Here is a 21,881-nt window from a genome sequence, read left to right on the forward strand (position 1 = left end):
CTTGGTTGTGATCTACTATCCTGTGTGGGTTTTTTTTTATGGGAGCAGCATACTGGAGCAGTTCTTTTCATTGTGTAAGATGAATGCAAGTATGGACCACTGGACTCTTTCAGGTGACCTCCACCATAGCACAAGCTGGAGGACTGGTCTGTGACTTTGGCTTCAAACCTAGTAATACCTTTGTCCTTTCTTTGGAGCAGTACCAGCTACATTACAAGCATCTTAGCATGAATGAATCATTCTGATTACTTGTCCAACCTTCATTAATCTGAAGTAACTCTTAGACATGGCTCTTGTCTAGAGTAATCTGATTTTTAATGACTAAAATGGCTTATCAATTGTGTCTGCTCTGTTTTGCAGATCTGGGATCAATCACTTTACACTACAGTTTTTTAACAAAATCAAAATGGAGTCCTTTATATATGATCTTAAACTAAAATTGCAAGCAGTCTACATTTCATAGCTGCAATTTCCAATAAAACCTTTATGAGCAGAAAAAAGGAGAAATATAGTACATTGCTCAGTAGGAAGCCCTATCTCAGGATTGGTGTTGTCAGTTCTCGCATATATTTATTGGTTTCTTTTCCTAAACCTCTAGCCTCTGGAACTGAGCAAGAATCTCGGCTTTCATTTTAAAATAAAATTTGTCTCTTTACTGCTTATGGAGAATAGCATTCATGTTTTTCAGCTGGTGTTTCAAAAACCAGTAAGATAATAAAAGGAACCCAACATTTGTTATTTTTAAGACCCTCATCACTTTTAGATCAATCTGCTTATTTTTAGGTAAGAGAAGAATTATCTGGTATGGCTTTACCATACAAGGTGTTTCTGAGTGAAAAATAGAAGTGGATTTGCACTGGCTTGACAAGTTGCATACCATGATTCTTTAGCATGCTGTATCTCGGGAAATTCTGAAGTCATGTTACTCGTTAATCTTTATGAAGAGCAGTGCACAGAGCTGGTTTCTGGTTGGACCTTAAGTTGACTGGAAAACATGATGCTGCTTTAACAAAAGGTTTCATGGTAAATAGCTTGCCTGTTTATATGATAGAAAGTTGGGTTTGTTATAATCAGAGGTTCACTAAAAGTAGTATTTCTTATAGTGAGGATTAACTGTAGAACAGATTAATATTTTATCCCATGGTTGTTGAACTTCCTAGCAGTCAGAGGCAGCATGCCTCTCAGGCCACACTAAGGCAAGCCATGGGTCCCCCTGCTCCTCCACGTAAGTGACCTCCCCCCTCTCCCCTTCACTGTGGCACTGCATGGTCCTGGACTCACCTCCCCATGCTGCTCATTGCACTGTCCCCCCCTTGGGAATGGAACAAGAAATGGCAGCCAGTTACCACCCCGGTAAAAGGTGGGTCAGGGCACCTTAATAACCCCTTGCCCCCACAACTCGGTGGGTATGAGGGCCACGCATGGCTATGGCCACTTGAGCCCGCAGGGGAGCAAGACCCCAGAGGCGCCTTGTTGGGACCCTGGAGAGTGGGGGTCGTTGTGTAGCCTGAGAGAGAGGGCAGTTGTGAAGTCCCTGAGAGGACAGGGATGAGGTGGCCCTGCACAGAGTAGGGTTGCAAAGGAGTAGGCCTGAAGGGCTGTGTGTGAGGGGGGCTGAGTAGGGCCGAACTGGGAGTAAGCCTGAAGGGCAGTGCAAAGGCCAGTCCTGTGAGTAGTTGATTCTGAGGATAATGAGAAAACCCAGGGTGGGGCATGGTGTAGTGGCCCTGGAATGGGCATAGGAGGAACCCCATGTGTGGGGAAAAGATCAAGGCATGTTCATGGATGCCTGAAGCCATAGTCTGGGCCAGAAGCTGAGTGGAGGGGGCTCAGCCAGAGAGTTAGGGGCGAGTCCTGACCCTAGTAAGTCCTCCATTGCAAAAAGGCTAAGTGTGGGTCAAATATTACAGCAAGGGAGAGAACAATGACCTGCTGCTCCAGGGAGGGAGTGAGAGTCCTTGTGAGACCCAGGAGCACCAGTCATGATGTGGGTTATGAACATCATGTGGATGCCATCTGCGAAGTTTGGGTGGCAGTACAGGGGTGGTTGGAGCTGCATACATAGGCCCAGGAGAACAGGGCCACCAAAGGGCAGCCTCCCACCTAATTAAGACATCAATTATTGAACAACAAGGCATGGCAGGAAAGAGAGGCAGGCAGCCCAGAAGTGGGTGGGCAGGTCAAATTCTAAAAGGCCCTGGGAAGGCCCCCTGTTACAGTTGGTAAAAATGAAACTTAAAAAACAAACAAACTGAGAAGGAAAAATTTGGACTGGAAAAGCAAATAGTTGAATAGGAAACTGGTTCATAAACAAGAATCCAGGGGGCACCACTGTTTATTTTAGCCTCTGCAGGAACCATGACAGGTGTGTGGAGTTACAAACTTAACAATCATCTCAGAGTTACAGGATCTGGAGACAACTCAGAGCTCATCCAATCCAACAGGATGTGCTGTTCCTGAACTACCCCAGACGGGTGCCTGTCCAGCCCCTTCTTGAAACCCTCCAATTCAGCAAATCCCACAGCTTCCCTGGGTAGCTGGTTCCAATGCCCTACTGCTCCAACAGTTATTGCATTTTTCCTTAAGTGTAGCCTCAATCTGATTTGCTACAGGGTTACACCAGGGTTTGGCATACCTTTTTGCCACCATGGGCCACTGCTTCTGATTCAGCGCTTGATCTACCTGAGGTTTGATCCAGTTCCTTTGGGGGCAGTATCTGGCCCATGGGCTGTAGGGTGCCAACCTCTAATTTAAACCAACTGCCGTGGGCCCTGTCCTCTGTAGCAAGGGAGAACAGTGTTTCTCCCTCTTTTTTACCGCAGTGTTTCAAACATTTGAAAACTGCTATCATGTCCCCTTTCCAAAATACGGACTTTGTTCCTTCTACTTTTCCTCCTTGGCTTGCATCCAACTCTTTTATCACCTTGTCACCTGCCTCCTTTGGTTTGTTTTCATTCTTAAAATGCAGTACACCCAACCAGACACAGTACTCATCTGAGACCTAACGGACATCAGTGGTACAATCACCTCCCCTGTCTCGCATGCAGTACATCTGCTAATGCAACTCAAAGTTCTATTTGCTTTTCTTTTAAGAGTATCACATGTCTAACACAGACACATAGCCCCCAGATCCTTGTTGGTAATGCTGCTGCCAAACTAGTTATCCCTCTGTGTTGTACTGGTGCATTTTGGTTCTTCTTTCCCTGGTGCAGCAACTGACATTTATCTTTGCTGAATTTCATTTTGTTCTCTAGAGCCTAATTCTCCATTAAAATAAGGTCCCTTTGAATTTTAACCCTATCCTCTAAGGGAGTTGTGGCCAATCCTTTTTGGCAGGCATGCCACAAAATAAGCCCACTCTTCCTGAGTGCCACTCTAATCTCTGCTTCCCAGAGGAGTGCCTGATAGTGTTTGCACACTAGGGCACCAGAATGGAGGCAGGGGAACTCCAGCTTCTGACCGCAGTCATGAAGAGTAGAGCAAGGACAGGATGCTGAAAGAGGAGAAATCACTGCCAAACGCTAGGTTAACCATTGCCTGGCCTTATAACCTCTGGATCCTAAGGCTTTATCCAGTTGCAAGCTTGCACGTCTAACTTTGGGTGGCCTTCTTTTGCTTACAACCTGAAGCTCTTGTGTGAGTTCTGAATACCTTGTGGGTGGCTGGGACAATCCAACCTTGACACTCAGCAGAGCTTCTGGCAACAAGTTGGACTGTGGGCTGGGGTGGGGTGGGCTGGGGTGGGGTGAGGTGTGGGAGTTCAGGGTTTTTTAATGTAGGTGCCCAGTGAGATGGGACTGAAGGTGGCACTACATACACGTGTAGACATAGCTTCAGGTGCTTTTATCCAACAACAGAGCTAGTTGCTTCCTTAAGCTAAATATCTTTAAACATCCAGTACCATGTTTCTCTTCTGTTTGGCTGAAGACTGCAATGCAGAAATGCAGGCCCAAATGCCTTCCATCTTCCTCATAGTCTGTGGCTTATATTACATTTGTTAATTTTCACACAGAGATCTAGGTGCACAAAGCTCTGTAATTAATTTGCATCACCTCACACTTACTTGAATAGCAGAGTAAAAAAAAAGTAATTAATTTTTGTTTTAAAAAAGTAGGAATTACTGAATGGTTACTGGGAGTGTTTTCTTTACCTGAAAGATAGTGAATGAAACGTTGCTGATGCTCCTTTCCCTAAGTTATTTTGAAGAATTGCAATTCAGTTATGAATAAACAAAAGGGGGTTGTTTTGGGGCATTTCAAACATTTTCAGAAAAATAGGTTTTTTTCCTTATTTTTGGACCACGACTGAGTTAAGCCAATGTCACATCTGTTGATTCAGATGGAGATTTTAAAAGGCTTTTCAGGGGGCAAAGTTCCCAGTATAAGTGAACTCCATTTGACTTGTTCTTTCACATGACATGAAGAATAACATAGAGCACTTTCCATCAGTACCACTCAATGTACTTTACAGAAGAGGTCAGTTTTGCAGTCCCTGCTTTACTGATAGGGAAACTGAGGGACAAAGAGATTAAGTAACTTGCCTAAGGTCACCCAACTGGACAGTAGCAGAATTAGAAATAGAACACAGGTGCCCTTTGTCCAAGTGCACCATCCACCAGGTACAGCGACCTCATCATTGCCACTGTTATTTGATAATTTAAACCTCACAAACAGAAATCAGTGGGAGATATAAGCAAAAGGGAACAGTTTACAGCCCAAATGTGCTAAGAGCCGGAAAGCTCTGTGTTTAGAAAAATTCCTCAGTCAACTAGTTTGCAACAAATTCTATCATAGGAGCAGCGATGTCACTTGATGCCATTCAGGGCAGCAGAGGCCGTGAAAATAGTGGGATTATTGACCTAAATTTTCAAATGGCATTAGTAATTTTCCAGGGTCTCTGCTTTCAGTTACCCAAGTTGTGATGCCTTAAAAAGCAGGTGACTTCCAGAAAGGGCTGAGTGCTCCCCTCCCCAGAAGAAATCCTGGCCCTTTAAGATATCTAAAGTTGATCCCTTGCAGTCTCCAGCTGCTTTAGAAAATGCCAGCCCTGCTTTCAGACACTGCTGGGAAGGCTTGTGTTGCTGTTCCCATGTCAGATCTGTTCAGTGAATACTTGATCCTCTCCGTGCTTTCAACCCGATTGCTTTCATGAGCACTACATTCACTTTCTAATGAAATAAGGGGCAGTATCAGAACAAGACGACTGAGGGAGCACACTTTGAGCAGTCTCTCCTGAGAATTCTAAAAATGAAGAAAGTCTCCTTTCCCATCCGAATCAAAAGAAATGGTTTTAGAAGGCTCATGCTGTAAAAAGGTTTTGCAAAGGAACAACATTCATCCAACCTTTTTTTTTTTTTTAATTTTGGGATTGAGTCAAATTTAGAAGCATTCCATCAGTCTCCTCCTCTTAAAAAGCTCTTATGAGGGAGCATTTTCCAAAGGTTGGGACTTTCACTGCAGCTGTCTTCAAAGCTGACCTCCCCACAAGCCTCCAGATACAGGGACTGTCCACTCATCACAGCCCACTTCCCCGCAGGGAAATGGTGCTTTTGTGCAATGCAGATTTCCAACCTCTAGCTAAAAGACACATTGATCTATTGGCTCCTTGGCAGCTTCTTAAATATTAATAGCTAATTATCGTTGATGCTTTTTAATTAATATATATTCATTCTCAGTGTTTGCAGACACCTCAGTCTTGAAGTTTGCACCAGAAATCATTCAGGGCCTCAGTTGGGGCAAATCACTGCAGCCCCAGTGACTACAACGCAGTGTCACCGGCTGGGGATCTGCAGTGCTGACTTTCGTGACAACTTGCCTGAGTGACAACCACAGAATTTGCCCCTCATTGCAGGCAGGCAGGCTGGGGCCTGCAAAGTCAAGCATTCACAAGTTAGTATTCCGGTTGTTTGTTCTAGCTGCATGGAGCCCACCTGTGGGTCCATCTTTAATCCAATGCCCACGGCACCCTGCCTTGCTCAGTGAGAGGGCAGTTGTTCAGGCTGTCTTTTATCTTCCTCCTTCAAAGCATGTTCCGCAACCTTCTTTATTTCACTCCAGGTGAGCCCCCTACTGATCACAGAATCATTCATTTCTTCTCGGGCATTTTTAGGCTAGTCACTGAGGACAGAATTCTATTTTCATGTGTGCCTAAATGGCAGTTTTCTATCTATCTAAGTGGTGTTTTTGGCACTTATGTACAGGTAGTGATTCTGTGACCCCTGCCCTATAGACTCATAGAGCATGTGGGTGTAGATTGAGCATATGTCATAGGCTGCATACTGGTTGGGTATATATGCAACTATATACACACACCCATTCTATGTACACACACCCATTGGAAGCATAAATGTATCCAAGTTGCAAAAACATAGACAGTCAGAAACCTGTGGCTGAGAAGGATACTGCCCAACACAGTGCTCTAACCACCATGCCACAGATCAGGTATTATTCAGCTCTCCTTCTGAAGCTGGCCCCTGGGGAGCCAGAAGAGGGAGATATTGGGTGAGGGGGGCAGGAGGAAAAGAGCAAGTGAGAGGCTGTGCACCTCAGTTAGGTGGCTGCTGCTTCAGAAGTGAGCAGGTTCTGGCTTCTAGCCTGGACCCTTCCTCCCCCTGGGACAGAAACGTGCTTACTGCACTGCTTTCTTTCTAATGACTTTTAAATACAGGGTGCAGTGGTTCATCTTCCAGGGACCCACTGGATAAAGCCTGAGCTGGTATTTACATTATGATGCTAGGGCATCAGAGTGACACAGGTTCAAACCTTCTGTAGGTGAATGGGGCCTAGAACCTGGCAAATGTCCTAAGGACTTGGCTCTTGTTATGCTCAAGCTCAGGTATGCTTGTATGTACCAGGCTCAGCCTCTGTGCCCAGTAGGGACCTGACTAGAGAACTGCCATTTTGGGCAAACTGAGGGTTTGAGGATTCTACCTTGAGTGTTTCCCAGGAACTCATGACTTTATCTGCCCAGTGCCCCAGGGAGAAACTGGCATGCATTTTCATGAAGCAGTCATTGTTAAGTGAAATATCAACCCAAACAGCTCACATATAGTAGAGTTCTAAATGTTTAGACTGGGGAATTTAGGCAGCCTTAATTATAGAGGCCTCTGCCAGTTCTTTTGATAATCTCTTCCTTTCTCTTTCTGGCTGTAGGTGTGGGTGTGCCTGTTTACATATGCATGATTATTTACATATATATGTGCATATGCATATATACATATATACAATTTGTTAGCACACTAGGCTTGCAGAGATTAGCACTTGAAAGGCTGGGAATAACAGTTGAGGAAGCAATAGATGACCTTGCACAGCACTTTTATTCACATACTTTTCCTCCAGTATATCATACCCCAAGCTTCCCAGGGTTGTGGGTACCTATCTTCTAGGAGTAACCAAGGGCTGTACTCTCCTCTGTAGGCTTTGTGCCTGATGACAGTTACATTTCCTCCCACCCTTTATCTCCCTTGTCCCTTTAGGCTGCATGCTCTATGAAACAGGTAGTGCCTCTTACTGTGTGCAAGTACAGGATCTTGCACACAGAGGACCAAGTCTTAATGGTAACTGGCAGGCACTCATGCAATGCTAATAATAAGGGATTACTAGAGAGCTATGTGCTGTGATACAGGTGGAGGTGGAGAGAGCAGTGTATGGTAGCTCCCACTATGAGAGAGTGCAGTGTATGTTAGCATGGCCTCCTGGTCCCCTTCTCAGTGAGTTAGCACAAGCAGGGGTTCACCTTGGGAACAAATTCAGGAAAAGAGAGGACACATTTGGGTTGCTAGGAGAGGTAGCAGCCTTCCTGCTACACACATGGCTCCCAAACATCTCTGATGTCCCTCCAGGTGGGGAGCCCCACCTGGAGTGGCAGTGTCCTGACTTCTCTGGATAAAAGAGCCATGCCACACACACACAGACCCAGCCAGGGCAGCAGTGATCTCACAGTATTAGCTAGCTGAGTTGTGGGGACCAGAAGGAGGCACCAGAGAGTTACTTCTGCCTGCAGCAAGCACTCTATGGGGCCTGATTTCCACTGCCCTAAAAGAGAGAAAGCAGTCAGGCTTTTCCAGAATTCCCTAAAATCCACAGTTGTTCTGCCCATTAAAACCTTGGGGTAGCCTGCACCTATTGCCAAGTGTGCAGTTATAGAGTACCTTGAGCTGCTCAGGGTTCCTCCTGTGCCCCACATCCTTGCTGCATTAGTGGCCCAGTACTGTCTAGAAGAGAGTAGGAGCCCAATACTGAACCCTTGTATGGGGTCCCCAACAGAGGCAACCTGTCCCGTCTGCAGTCTGGAGCATCTCCTGACATTCTAGAATGGATTTGGTCCACTATGATGCAGCCCTTCAGGCCAAAGGACGAGAAGAGACCAACGCCTTTGAAACAGTTCCTGCAGAGCAGAGAGAACCCAGAGTAGGGCAGTACTTCATCTTAGGGCATTAACAGTGTTGACAGATGTGGAGGAAAAAAGCACTTTATCGGAAGAGGAATCACATCAGTTTGACTCAGCTCCCCTGCATCTGTATAGTTTGTGCACTTCAATGAGGCTTTTTGGCACTGTTGTCTAATAGCTGATTCAATCAGCTGTTAGATTAAAGTCCCCAAAAGCCCTGCTGAAGCGTGTGAGCTATACAGATTCTGGGCAAGCCAGTCAAACTGATGTGGCTCCTCTTCTGGGCATGCACTGCTCAGTGCAGGGGCGTGCCAAGCTGAAAGTAAAACACTGTTTTGTTTTGGTTTTTTCCACTTCTGTAAGCACCCAAGGAGCCATGGGGAGTTTCCAGTGACTTAACCCCAAAGTGGAGGAGTTGTCACAGTTCAAGTAATGTGGACACCAAGCCCTACAGCCCTTTCTAAAATATATTGACTTCAGTAAGGATCCAGAAGGCTACTCATGATGAGGCAATTTCCATACTGGAGCCATAAGCAGAGACACAGATACCAGGCAGAGGCTACTTTGTCACTAAGCAAGAGATAGGACAACTGTGTAGAGATGCCCAGGGAATCAAGGGTCCAGAGAAAACTAAGAAGATGGTGCCTACCCAATAGGTAGCACTCGACACAGGCCTGGTATTGTAGTGATCAGCTGGTTTAAGAAATACAGGCATACATGAATGAGAAGAACTAAACAATGAACTTTTTTGTGGTGCAGTAGACTACCTCTGCAGACCCTTTGTCTCTCCAGTCAACTAACCACCCTAATTGAGGGGCCAGCTCTGAACTCCTGTAGTCTTCTAAATAAGGGAGTATGTCTAAATTATAACTTTTATCAATACAGGTTTTTCAGTGGTGACAAGTGGGTTAAAATTTGGTGTAATATCCATCTGCCAGGGTACACTTCCAGCAGCACATCACCCCCTACTACCCTACTGCCCTGTGGTATCAGGGGCCCCAATCCTTTTTCTTTTTTTTCAGTAGAGCCTGCCCACCTCTCCCATGGCTAGGGGACAACCTGCTGGTAGGCCAAGCAGCTCCTAAGCAGCAGGAGACCCTGGTCCTTCCCTCTGCAGCAGCGGTGTCCCCCAGGGCCATCTGGATGGGCTGCTAGTGGGCCAAGTGCTGCCTCAGCTGGGAGGCACCCAATCCAACTCTTCTTCAAGCCCACTCAGCCTTCCAGCACCTCATGCACCATCCCTGCTGCCTTCTCCAGCCACCAGCACACCCAGCTTCCCTCCTGCTTCCTGCCCGCACTGCCCTAGAGGCAAGCCAGTCCATTCCCAAGCAGCCCCAGGTGTCCTGGCGGCCACAGGGACCTGCTGAAGGCAGAAGCAGTGAGGGGCCCAATCCTTTTTTTCAGTGGAGCCTGCCTGCCTTTCCCACAGCTGGAAAGCAAGCTGAGAGATTAATGGCTGCAACATTCCAAGTTGCAACATTGGAAACTAAACTACACTGGGATGTGATTTAGTTTGTCATGATGTAAACTCATTTAAAACCCTCAAAACTTGTGTACATGTCAAGTATGACATCATTAAGCCGCACACGGAAACGTTCATTACATGTACATGGTAACATCATCATGTGTACAAGCACCCTTAGTGCTTAAGTGCAATTCTGTTCCACCCTGATCATGTCTTGAAAATTCTTTGATGTATTGATTTTTGTAATATGTTGTCATCTGACCCTAAAGACTGTCACAAAAAACAGCAAGGAGGAGGAGGAGCCAACCTTTTGCATTAACTGTTTTTCAGGGACTTGAACAGGGTGGAAATAAATCATACTTGGGTGTCTAAGTACACTTATGAACCAAATACTGAAATAGGATCTGGGTATGACATATTTTCCCTGCCCTGCAGCCTTTTCTTTTCCTTCTATTACTTATGATTGCTGCTCCCTTTTCTCATTTCTATGATGCCACTGAAACCATGGGAATAATTGTGGGATAAATTAACTGTACATATTATAACCTTCAGATGACTTTACGTGCAGTCCAATTGCTCAAACATGGCCCTGGGCATGGTACACCCCACATAACCACACTCTGGCTCTTTGTCTCTGGTCATGTCTATACAAGATGCTGATTGCATACTAGCCTGATACTATTGTGCAGTAGTGTCACATGGCAATAACCATGACATGACGCTACTGCACAGTAGTATTAGGCTACTGTGCAGTAGCGTCACAAAAAAGATCTTAATCAGCAATACTAATTTATAGATACGGCCTTTTTCTACTAGTTGGTTCATCTAACAGGCCCACAAATCGACCACAGCAGCTATCCGTAGATACAGGCCTTGATGCTTCAAGCTAGTCAGGCATCTAACTAATTGATTTCAAACCTCTCAGAGCATCTGGTCCTTAGCTGTTTAGTTTAAGCAACAAAGACTCATATTGTCCATGTGGTAGTTTCTGTCAGGTAGTGCACGGGGCTAGAATCACAATCCTGTGAGGAGCTTTTAAAGAGCTGCCTTATTAATAAATAATAATGATCCTCCAGATAATATTTCATCCTCTTCCCCCCTTAAAAGTAGAATTTCCTCAGGAGGAGAATTATGGCAGGCTGAAATATAAGAAAACAAAGGTCTGGAGATGGAGTCAGAGTTTTGTGTCTTGCAGGCTTACGGGGCTTAGAGTAGATTCCCTACATGGCTGAGAGTGAAGTTTCCCAAATGTCTAATGGCACACACTGCCCTTAATCTGCATACTGCTCTAAGATGTCCTTATGCTCATGACCTGCAATATCAGACCTTAGACTCATGACATTTTTATACATGGAAAATCTTCTTTAAATCCTTTTTCAGGGTTCTGAATGTTATCAAATGACATTTTTCTCTTCCTTTTCTAGCCAGTGCTGAGGAATGCCAGGGGACAGATCCTCAGCTGGCGGCACATGTCCTAGCTCAGTCACCAGTGATGCTAGGACGGTTGGTTTCAGCTATGTATTGATCAGGCAGTTTGACATTTCCAAGAGGAGGAGAATGAAAAATCACACCTGCATGCTTTTAGAAGCATTTCTATGATTGTTTCCCTCTTTGGCACACAACACACAGAGGATTAATAATGTCACAGTGTAGCACAAAGGTTTTATACATATTTGTTGGAGGGGGCCTGTGTAATTCACTCTGGTCTTCACCACTTAGGAGTAATGCAGACATCCAGTGCTCAGACATTAATAACATCTTTCCCATATGTCCCAAAAGTATGCATTATGGAAGTGAGAGTGTCATGGCCATTAGCCACTCACCTGGGAAGTGAGACGGGTTCATTTCTGCTAATGACTGTCTGTGCTAATGACTGTCTTTGTAACACTGGGCAAGCCAGTCTCTCTAAGCCTCAGTTCCCTATTTCTAATATGGAAATATAGCACTCCCTGTGCCTGTCTTGCCCATCTTACTGTTTGTCCATCTTCTTTAGTTTGTAGCTTCCTGGCACAGGGTCTGTCTCTCATGGTGTGCCTGTACAGCACCTAGTACCATGGAGCCCCAATCTTAGCTCTGCCACTTCTATTGCACCATGGATGGAACATGCCAAAATATCAGCTAAAAAGGCAGATCATCTCAAGTTTTCTGCAAACTCAGTGATTCTCACCCTCTTGTGATACTGCACCTGCCTAGCTCTTTTCAGCCAAAGATGGAAGTTGTGGTGGGGAGGGTCAGACAACTGTCCAGTCTTCTGTCCATGCTGCCTTCAGCTGTCTGCCTTTATTACCTGGGAAACAATAAGGCATGACTTCAGACAGTGTTTCAATAGTTGTATCAAAGGCCAAGTCAATGTGAAGGACCCTCAGGAAAACATAGATGGTAAGTGGTAAATTATCTTCCCTGAGTACTTCCATGATAAAGAAATAAAAGGCAACATTCTTCTCCTCTGAGTATTTATTTGGATTTAGTTTATGTAATAGTGTCTTCTTTCATCTTTTGCAAGGATGGCCCCATGTTGCCAAGAGGAATCTACTCCCACACCTGATCTTTAATATATAGAGCAATAAAATTAATGGATGTTTTCAGCAGTAAAGATTTAACATTGACCTTTCATCAATCTGCCAAATGCTGGAGCATCTTCCTTCCATTCTAATAGAAGCCTGTGCCTGACACCAAAGATCCAGAGCCAGAGTCTAATCTCAGACATGCAGTGCATGTCCCCTGCTCATCTCACGGCTGCTTTTTGTGCTGAACTGGAGTATTTATTTTTAGGTTTGGACACCCAGCAATAAGATTTGATTGCCTGAAATTACGCTTGAGATACCAGTTTCAAAGAGCTGATGAAAGTACTCCTGAAGGAAGGCTTGATTCTAATGGCTTTACATTGGAAAAGATGCATGCTCTCCATATCCTGCTCCAACCTGGAATGTCTGATTCCACCTTCTGAAAATGTATATTCTGAGAACCAAAACTACCCCTTCCCCCGCTCCTCCCCACCACCAAACAACCATTCTCCATTATATGTACAGTTGGCCAGCTTTTGTGCATAACTACATAGTTGAATTGTGAGGGGCTTAGACCTTATTAGGGTGTGGGCCCTTTGTGGCAGGGCCCAAGTTTTTTGATTGGTGGTCATACAGTACCTAACACAGAAGAGTCCTGGTCTGTGACTGGAACTCCATCATGGTGTCCATTGGGACATTATATGTGTTATTATTGTTGTCATTTTCATTGCTGTTGTTGTTATTATTATGCCCTTGGTTCGCTGCATGTGCAGGGCATACACAAAAAACGGTGGGCTGCAAATGGTCCAGCCAGGTTTACTTGCTCAAAGAGAGGGAACTCTTTGGGTAATCCTCACTATCGACAGAGGCACAGCCTTTTGAACGAGCTGGATTTTTCACTCCATTCCCAGCATCAGATATTCCTAGCACCAAGGCCCTGCTTTGCTCCGACCACCCATTTTCTACTGTGCACATCTAACTCAGTAGTTTCCATGGAGGCTGCTCTGGACTCATTCCCAAGGGCCACTCTCAGGCCTGCTGGAGTCTGAGACTGGTCACAGAACAAGGCCTGAAGCAGCCTCACCTACATGCTTCTAGGACTGAAGTATGCCTCTGGGTATGAGTGGGGCCTGTTCAAGTCCCTTGGTGCTAGAACATGCCACTGCTGGGCAGACAGGACCCCCATAAGGCCTTCAGCATCAACTTTCATATGATTCCATTCAAGAATTTAAATAATAACCATTCCTACAACAGATGGGTCCCCAGACACTTCCATTGGATGCGACAGAAGCTGCAGGATATTCACCCTTTCCCCAAAAAGGTGCCTTGCTGTAGGCTTCTGGGGACTTTTATTTTGTAAATCCCAACTCTATATAGCTGGAGCCCTCAAAGGAAAATCTCTGCTGATTCCTTTGAGCAATGACTGATTTAAAGTTCTACAACCAAAACCCAAATGCAGCAACAAAAATATATTACTATTATTGTGATTGCACTTTATTTCTCTGACCTTGATTGAATGATCAAACCACAGAAGTAACAGAGGAGCTGCCAACGTTTCCAGCAAAGCCTGTGTCTAGCCAAGCTCACAAGGCTGTGAGAGAATGCACACACTTTCCTGAATCTCTGCCTCAGTTCAAGGTGCTGAATAGCTGTCTTGTGGTAATTACTTTTGATGCCTAACAACTTTAGTAATTTTCAGACCAGTGACCTAGAGATTAAATTCTCTGTTGCTTATCACCACTCTCCTGAGTCATCCAGTTCTACCACTCAATTCATTTGTCTCAGACAACTGAAATCTGCACCGTCAGAAGTGAAAGATTAGTTCATTAACTAATATTACTACATCATTCCAAAAAGGACAGTTTCTAATCAAAATAGCCCTTTTGCTAAGCTCAGCCTCTGCCATATCTCCAGCCTACAGAGGAATACATGACATTATAATGCACATACCAATGCATGTGATGTTTAATGTACTCTTGGTAATAAAACTAATGGAATATTTTATGTACTCTGAAAAAAGCGCCAATGACCTTTTTTTCGTTCCCTCTACCATGCTGGTGGCATTAAAACCTACCCCATATCCAGACTGATATGAGTTATGAGTCACATTTTCACATTTCATCATTTGTTTTATATACAACCTCATAGGGCTGAAGAAATCCTAAAGCATTCAGGTTTCATTCTAGAGGGAAGAAATTGTAAGAATATTAACAGCTCAGGAAAAGAGGAAGAGTCTCAATTCTCTCATATGCAGTAGGGCTGTGCAAAGCATCGGTCCCTGATTCAATTTAGTGGAGATTCGGCCCGATTCAGTGGCCAAATCTCCAAATCTGATTTGAATCAGAGGAACTTTTAATCTCCCCAAATCAAATTGGAACCCTCAAAATCGATTTGTAGAGATTTGGAAAGATTTGGAGATTCAGACATAGACACAGCTTTAAATGTTTTTTTCTACATACCTCTCGGAAGCAGGGGACTCGTGAATGCTGAGATGCTTGGGCGCATGGAGCATCCCACAGAAGTGTGGGCGGCTTTCCATTGCACTCAGCAGCAGACCCAGAAGTGGACCAGAAGCACTTACGGCCGACTTCCGGGTCTCCCAGGGAGTATGCAGGGGCCCCCCTGCAATCCCCCCAGTTCAATGACTGGTGCCTCCTGGGTCTAGGGATCACCTGGGGTCCCCCCACAGCCGATCGCCGAGCCGGGGGGGCCCACAGAGCACTCCTCGGCAGACCCAGAAGTGGATCAGAAGTACTTCTGGTCTATTTCTGGGTTCACTACCGAGTACACGGGGGGGCCCCCTAGCTCCTGTGGGACGCTCCATCTGCCCCAGCATCACAGCAATCACGAGCCGTGCATGCTACCTCAAAGTATGCAGAAAAAACTTTTAAAGCTGTTTCTGTGTCCAAATCACTGATTCACTGAATTGGCATCAAATCTCCAGATTCGGATTCAGCCAAATCGAATTAGGGACAGTGATCCGAATCAACGAATCGAATCGCTGTCCTTGATTTGGACTGAATCTGAATCTGAATTGAATAGGGCCTGCTTCACACACCCCTAATGTACAGTAGGCTTTGCTTTGGAGAATGGATGATCCAGAAGCAAGGGCCCAAGTCCAGAGCTTGGGAGATCATAGATTCTTTGCTCCATCACAGACTCTCTGTCTAACCATAGGCAAGTCTCTCAGCAGAATATTCTACATTTGAGGTTGCCTAAGGGGGACACAAGTGTGCTGGTGGGAGGCAGTTGGGGTCTTCTACATGCAGACCAAGTTGGGGATCCCATGATCACAGTTTCAGGCATTGGTACGGGGGCAGGAGTCATAATGGAGACAATCCTGTCTGGAACTAGGCAGAGCTGTGTCTCTGCTCCCATCTCTGTGTCATCTGGTGCAATTGACCAGATTATTGGAGGTTGGGGTTAGGGTTTGGAAAACTCCTTCCCATTAGCATAACAGGGGAGTCAGAGTGGAACCACTTGTCTCAAGACCCCTGGGCATGTGGTGGAGCTCACCATCCTAATGTGAGCTGAGCACAGAGCAGTACAGTCATGCCTTCCTGCTTCTATTCAGGAGCAGCCCCAGTGACAGCCATGGTACTACCATGACTCAGAGTAGAGGTGTCTGGAGAATTGATTCCTCTAGCCCCTGGGTCAGCTCAGAAGAGGGCACTGCTTGTGAGTCTTGGTATGCTCTGGTTCATTGAAGGGGGGCTGCAAAGCATCAGTGCACATAGGGAAGGGAACAGCATTCATTTAGGGAGTACCATGAGGATGAAATGGCAAGGAACAATGGAAGGGGTGAGGTTGCCTGACATTACTAATTTATTGGGAGGTGTCATGGGGGGGCAGCAGTACTTCTGGAGTTCAGTGTTCATCGGGAATTGTTGAACCAGCAGAGAACCAAGGCTAAGGAGTTTTGACTAGACAGGTCAAAGTTTTGGCCACAAGTCCTTGGGTCAGCACCAAGTCTGTTGCCTAGAAGACCTAGGTTCAATTCTGTACTTTATGGCAAATGCTGTATGTGACATTGGACAGTTCATTCAGCCCTTCTGAGCCTTGATATTCCCATTTGTAAAATGGAGTTAATAACTCTGAGCTACTCCACCATAAGAAGAAGTGCATTAAAGATTGCAAAGTACTCAGATGCTACAAAAGCAGGAGAAAGAATAGAACCAAGTCTGAACAGGCAGTATCAGGGTTTGGGAGTGGTTTCAAAGCCTCCCTTTTGGCTATGATGAAAGCAAGACACAATTGTTTGAAAAATGCTTTTTACTAGGATGAAATTTTCAGAAGCACCTAAGTGACTTAGAAGCATGGCATGCCAGCTCAATAGACTTTGCATACCTAAGGGATTTAGGCTCTTCTGAAAACTCTATCCATAGTAGAAACTACATTATATGTCTTATTCCTTGATCCCTGATCAGCAATAAAAAGATGAGCTGAAAGAGTACCAGTAGGTCTCTGCGTGCTTTAGCCAGAATAGTACTAAATGGTAGTAGTTTCCTTTTATTAATTAATTAGAAGGTGGAATTTTCTGAATATTTAATCTTGTTCTATGTTGGATTTATCAGGGGGAATCAGTAGTGTAATTTTCTTTTTTTGAGCACAGTGGAAGAATTAATATTTTCAAACACTTCACTCCATGAAAGCATTGGAAACAGAGAAAAATGAGATCAACAGGATTCAAGTGACATTTATGGAGTACTCATAGGAGGGTCCTGTGGGTATGTCACCAGCCTGGAAATCAGGAGATTGAATTTTAGCACCTGACTTTGCTAAGGAGCTTCCTGCATGAGTGAAGGCAAGACACCTAATATCTCTGCCTTTCAGGTTCTTGCTTGTGCACTGAGGGCTATAGTAATGTTGCTTTGTCTATGGAGGCAGTAGATCTTTTAGGCAAAGTTTGTTTCTTGCCCTGGCATGGTGAATTATGTAGGGCAATGGGCCATTGGCCCTTGCCCAGGCCTTCTAAGTGCTACTATAATGCAAAGATGTCAGCTGGGGACTATTGTCAAATTTCAAGAGCACGCAGGAAAAAGAAAAGCAAAACCAAGTAATTTTCATGATGTTCAATATTATTCATGGTTCCATCCCTTTCCATACAGTTTTGTTAGCACACTGAAATTGCTCAGCGCTCCTCATAGAACCAAGAAGAGGTCACATTAAGGATACTGTAAAAAAATGCACTTGCTCAGTGTTGGAACAACATGTCCTGCCCCTGATTAACAGCATGACACAGCCTTTAACATACATCATAATGGCACTGACTTAAGTTGCATTTGTTATTATGGTCTGAAGCATAAAGTAGCGATAAATAAAATCCAGGGCTATAAGTGCTCCTGCCAGCACTGGAGTTGATGTGACTTCCAGTGCCATCCAGAGCCACTTTGAGCTTTACTTGCAGTCCATTTATTGAGATCAACTCTACAAAGCTTCCAAGGGAAGGAAGTGTGGCCAGGTACCACAAAGCCCTCCCCATCTTGTGGCAGGTTTCCTTTTTTCTGTACCAAACAGCACCCAACCTCTAACTGCTCTGACTTTGACTTCTTCTCTTGGCTCCAAGAACCCGGTCTAATTCCAAGTGGAATTTTCCTCTTGTCTCCAGGAGCAGCAGGATCAAACCCTAGATCAAGGGATGGTCCAGTCCCCCAAGCCCTTGGGACTTGTTTGCCCACAAAAGTTGTACTATTTTAGCAACAGCAAGTTAATCATAGCAGTGTAGCCTTCCCAGTGTGGATGTACTTGTGCTAGTAGGAAGGTTCCTGTCACCAATTCAGCTATCAGCATAGGTGTGTTGAGCCAAATAGCCCTAGGAGCCATCATGTCTGACACCAAGTAACGCCATTCAGAATGGTTCCTCCACAGTGGCTAATGTCATCTACTCAGCACACAGGCAGACTTCCAGTTCTCCGCATCCCTTCCCTCAGATCCTAAAGAATAACCTTCTCCAGTGACTCATGTCTTGCTTTATGCACTGTAGTTTCCTGTTCAGCCTGTGACACACAAAGTAAGATTACATCCAAACTTCTGAACTACCCCTTAGTTCTTTGCTAGCCAACAGTCCCATGGGAGTCTTCAAAAGCATAAAAGCCCAAACGCATCTCTCCCCATATGGGACATCCAATACAAGAAAATACATTTATATTGGTGAGACTGTGTCTACATTAGGGATCCCAATGGTATAAATATATCAGTTAAAAAAAAACAATAACAACAACCCCCTAATCAACCTGGTTATATAGACTTTAGACTAGTTACATATATTTTAGTGGGACTACATGTGTGAGCAGCTGTGTTCAGAACCAGGCCCTATGTCACTGCCATCTACTACTTGGCACTTAGCCCTCTAAATGGTGGCCATGGAGGAAGAGAAAAACATTTGTGTTTGATGGTCTATTTAAGCCATGACCCTGAAGGTCTTAAACAACAGCATTACAATGAGCCAGATGGCTACCTTGAACAGTTCAGTGGAGCAGAGCAAGACCAGGAGCTACCTCTAGCATATTGATCAGCATCATATGTTTGTACCATAGAGACTGGATCCTGCTGCCCTAAACCACAGCATGCGTCCTTGTTTACCTTTAGGAGGTGGGATTTCCAAAGGCTCCTCACTGTAACAGAGGCACTGATTCCATTAAAAGCCAATGGGGCTCTTGTTTCTGAGTTGGTTTGGAGCTTTTGAAAAGCAGCTTCCTATTCATTAGTTGCTTTATAGAAAGGGAATGCCAAAGGCAGTGCAGTTAAGGATGAAGAATTGCTATAATCTGTGCTCACTCCACGTGTCTGGGAAGGAAGGAGGCAGTCAACATGCAATTGTATATTAGAGCTACAAGGATGTTTATTCCTAGTCAGTGTAATTGAGTCTTCAAAGCTTAATTCTAGTCAGAAGCTAAATTTGAAATTGTTGCAAGCCAGGCCCCATAACAAGTGTTTCTGCAGTCACAAAGAGACAAAGGACATGAAAAAAGAAGTATATTTGTCCCCATATTATAGAGGGGGACCTGGAGCACTGAGGGGATAAGTGGGATGCTCTGTTTTCCTGGCTGTGCTCCTATGGACATCACCTCCACTGAGGAACGCTTGGAAACTCCACTGTGGGCAGGGTCAGAGCAGGGTTAGGTACAGACATTCAAATAGCCTGAGGCTGAATCAATTCAGTCTTTGCAGGTTAGCCTAAACTGCACAGTTTAAACTGAAACAGAAGCGAACAAACATTTACCTTTGATTCAGGGAATGCAGCCATATGCCTGCAGTGGCTCAGACCAGAAGCCAGGGGGCACTCTGGTTGTGTTCACCTCCTCTTCCTGCTACTCACAAGGTCTCTGGAATTTGCAGTCCAGAATTACAGCAGCAGGACGCTGCAGGGTTGCTCATCACTTCCTCTTCCAGCTTCCAGATGCCTCTGAGATTTGTTGCAGCCAGAAGTAAATTTGAGTGAGGGAAGGGGTGTTTAACCCCCCGCCCTGGCTCCAGACCCCAGCTGGGGTTTGCCTTGGGGGGGCTGTTCCCCGCTGCAGACTCCCCCTGCAGACTGGGCTGTGTCCCCAGTCAGGCTTGCCCCCTGCCACCACCTTGTCAGCCAGCCCTCACTATTCTAGCTAGGGAGCAGAGGGGTGGGGCCCAGCCCAGATCTAGAAAGCATACTGGGATGCTGGGGGACTGTGATTTAACTTGAACCAGGAAGGGGTCTGGGACAGAAGTTTCATAAACTGGTTTGACCCAAATCAGTTAAGTCTGATACTACATTCAACCTGGTTTATCTTAAACCAGTTTCAGCCATTTTGAAACTGGTTTATGTGCACTGAACTTCTGTTCTGTTACAGTTTTAAACTAGTTTCTCATCACTTAAACCTGTTTATGTGTAACCTCTGTCCCTAGCCCAGGAGTCTGTAGTGGAGCCAGGAACTGAAATGATGTCTCCTGAGCCCAGCAAAAGCTACAGCCATGGCACTACCCTTCCTCACAACTGTCTTTCTAGTCAGAGTATAAGCATTCTGAAACTCTGCCCCCAGCACGCATATACATGGACCTCTCTGGGTCCATCAATACTTCTCTTTAGGGTCAGCAACAACAAACCCCACCCACATCAGCCACCCTTCCCTATCTATATCTACCAGGCTGTGACTGCTCTGGAAGTACAGAAAGAGACATAAGCATTGGGCTGGCTGATTTCTAGAAGGGCTTTGAGGAGACCTCCTGTGGTTGGCTCTCATTGTAGCATGAGAAAAGAAGTGGGGCACAAAAGTGAGAAAATCGGGGCCAGGGAACTGTGGGATTTTGGCTGGAAGCTTTCCTGCCCTTGCACCCACACCATCCTGCTAGGTTCCAAATGCACTGCAGGGGAACTGAATGTGAGATGTTTGATTTTTGGCCCTGATGCTTTTTCTAGTGTTGGGATAGACCAGGCTTCTTATATGGACGATCAGCGGGTGGGGGAGGGGTGGTGCTGGAGAAGGGCCACAGTGTGGGACTCAGTAGCAGAGTAGACTTACCCTGTGTTTTCTAGGAGACCAGACAAAGCAGGAGCCCATGAAGGTGTGAACATGAATTGATCGGCTCCCATTTTCCACATATCTGCTTCCCAATCCAGAGGCCAGGTTGGAATAGCTGGCTGTGGCTGAAGAATCCCAGATCTCTGCTGTGCTCTTAACCATTGGATCCAACCTAGTCACTGCACTCACTGTGGGGGAAAGGGGTGGTTGTGATAGAACAAGAACCATCCCTGCCTGTAGCAAAGCTGGCCACCCCCTTTTAGTATGGCCTCTTTAGAGCCACTCAGCCCCTCCTTCAGGGGAGTTCACAAAAGGTTGCACCAGCACTGCATAATTCAGCAAACACCTCACAGAATGTGAGGGCAGATGGCTCCTTGTTAGATTCTGCCTCTTGTTTGCGTACTGACTTATTATACAGTCCTATTATGACTGCAGAAATTCATGTTTTGTAGCAGTCCCATTACTGAGTCAGGGCCATAATGACTTTGCCACCATGAAGAAGTGTTATGTGTTAGCATGATTTGCTAGGGTGACAATAATTTGCCTTCCACTGTACATAGCATATTTTGCCAATTGTTAATTAAACATAGACATCATTATCTTATGTCTAAGTAAATCAGAATTTCCCCTTCTGCTATCTCTTAAATGTAATGTACGGCATCTAGGGTCTCCAGGCTGAGCAGAAGGTGGCTATATTAGCAATATAAATAACCTTGCCCATTATATTCATCTTCACTTTGACTCTACCAAGTCACCTTCACTGAAATCTTCAGTGTGTGTTTGTGTTGCTGGAAAAGGAGTGGGGGGGAATCCCTGAAGACAGCAGCTTTCAACCATTGTTGTACTCTTTTGTATTAAAGGCAAAATTCTCAAAACCTGATCAGCACTGAGGACCCCAGCCTAAGATTTTACACTTTTATCCTACAGTGTTTCTAAATTAAGGGCAGTCATTTTGTCTGCATTTCCATGGCTGTCTGCCTAGAGGTAGATGAGTACAAGAAAAGCAGATATATAATGAAATGTTCCTGC

At 45.2% G+C, this 21,881-nt stretch overlaps 1 protein-coding gene across 6 annotated transcripts in view; it reads left to right on the forward strand.

The window, feature by feature from the left end:
- Positions 1-21,881, forward strand: part of SYNDIG1 (synapse differentiation inducing 1) — a 173,758-nt gene that overhangs the window by 69,162 nt on the left and 82,715 nt on the right. Inside the window, exon 4 of one of the 6 annotated variants that reach the window (XM_025191109.1) lies at positions 5,675-5,801. The exons of the other annotated variants lie outside the window; for them this stretch is intronic. Coding sequence (XP_025046894.1) covers positions 5,675-5,698 — 24 coding nt within the window. The 3' untranslated portion in view covers positions 5,699-5,801. Of the gene's footprint in view, positions 1-5,674; positions 5,802-21,881 lie in introns of those variants that run through there. 6 annotated transcript variants of the gene reach the window in all.

Source organism: Alligator sinensis, unplaced genomic scaffold, assembly GCF_000455745.1.
Source record: "Alligator sinensis unplaced genomic scaffold, ASM45574v1 scaffold239_1, whole genome shotgun sequence".
NCBI classification, from domain to species: domain Eukaryota; kingdom Metazoa; phylum Chordata; order Crocodylia; family Alligatoridae; genus Alligator; species Alligator sinensis.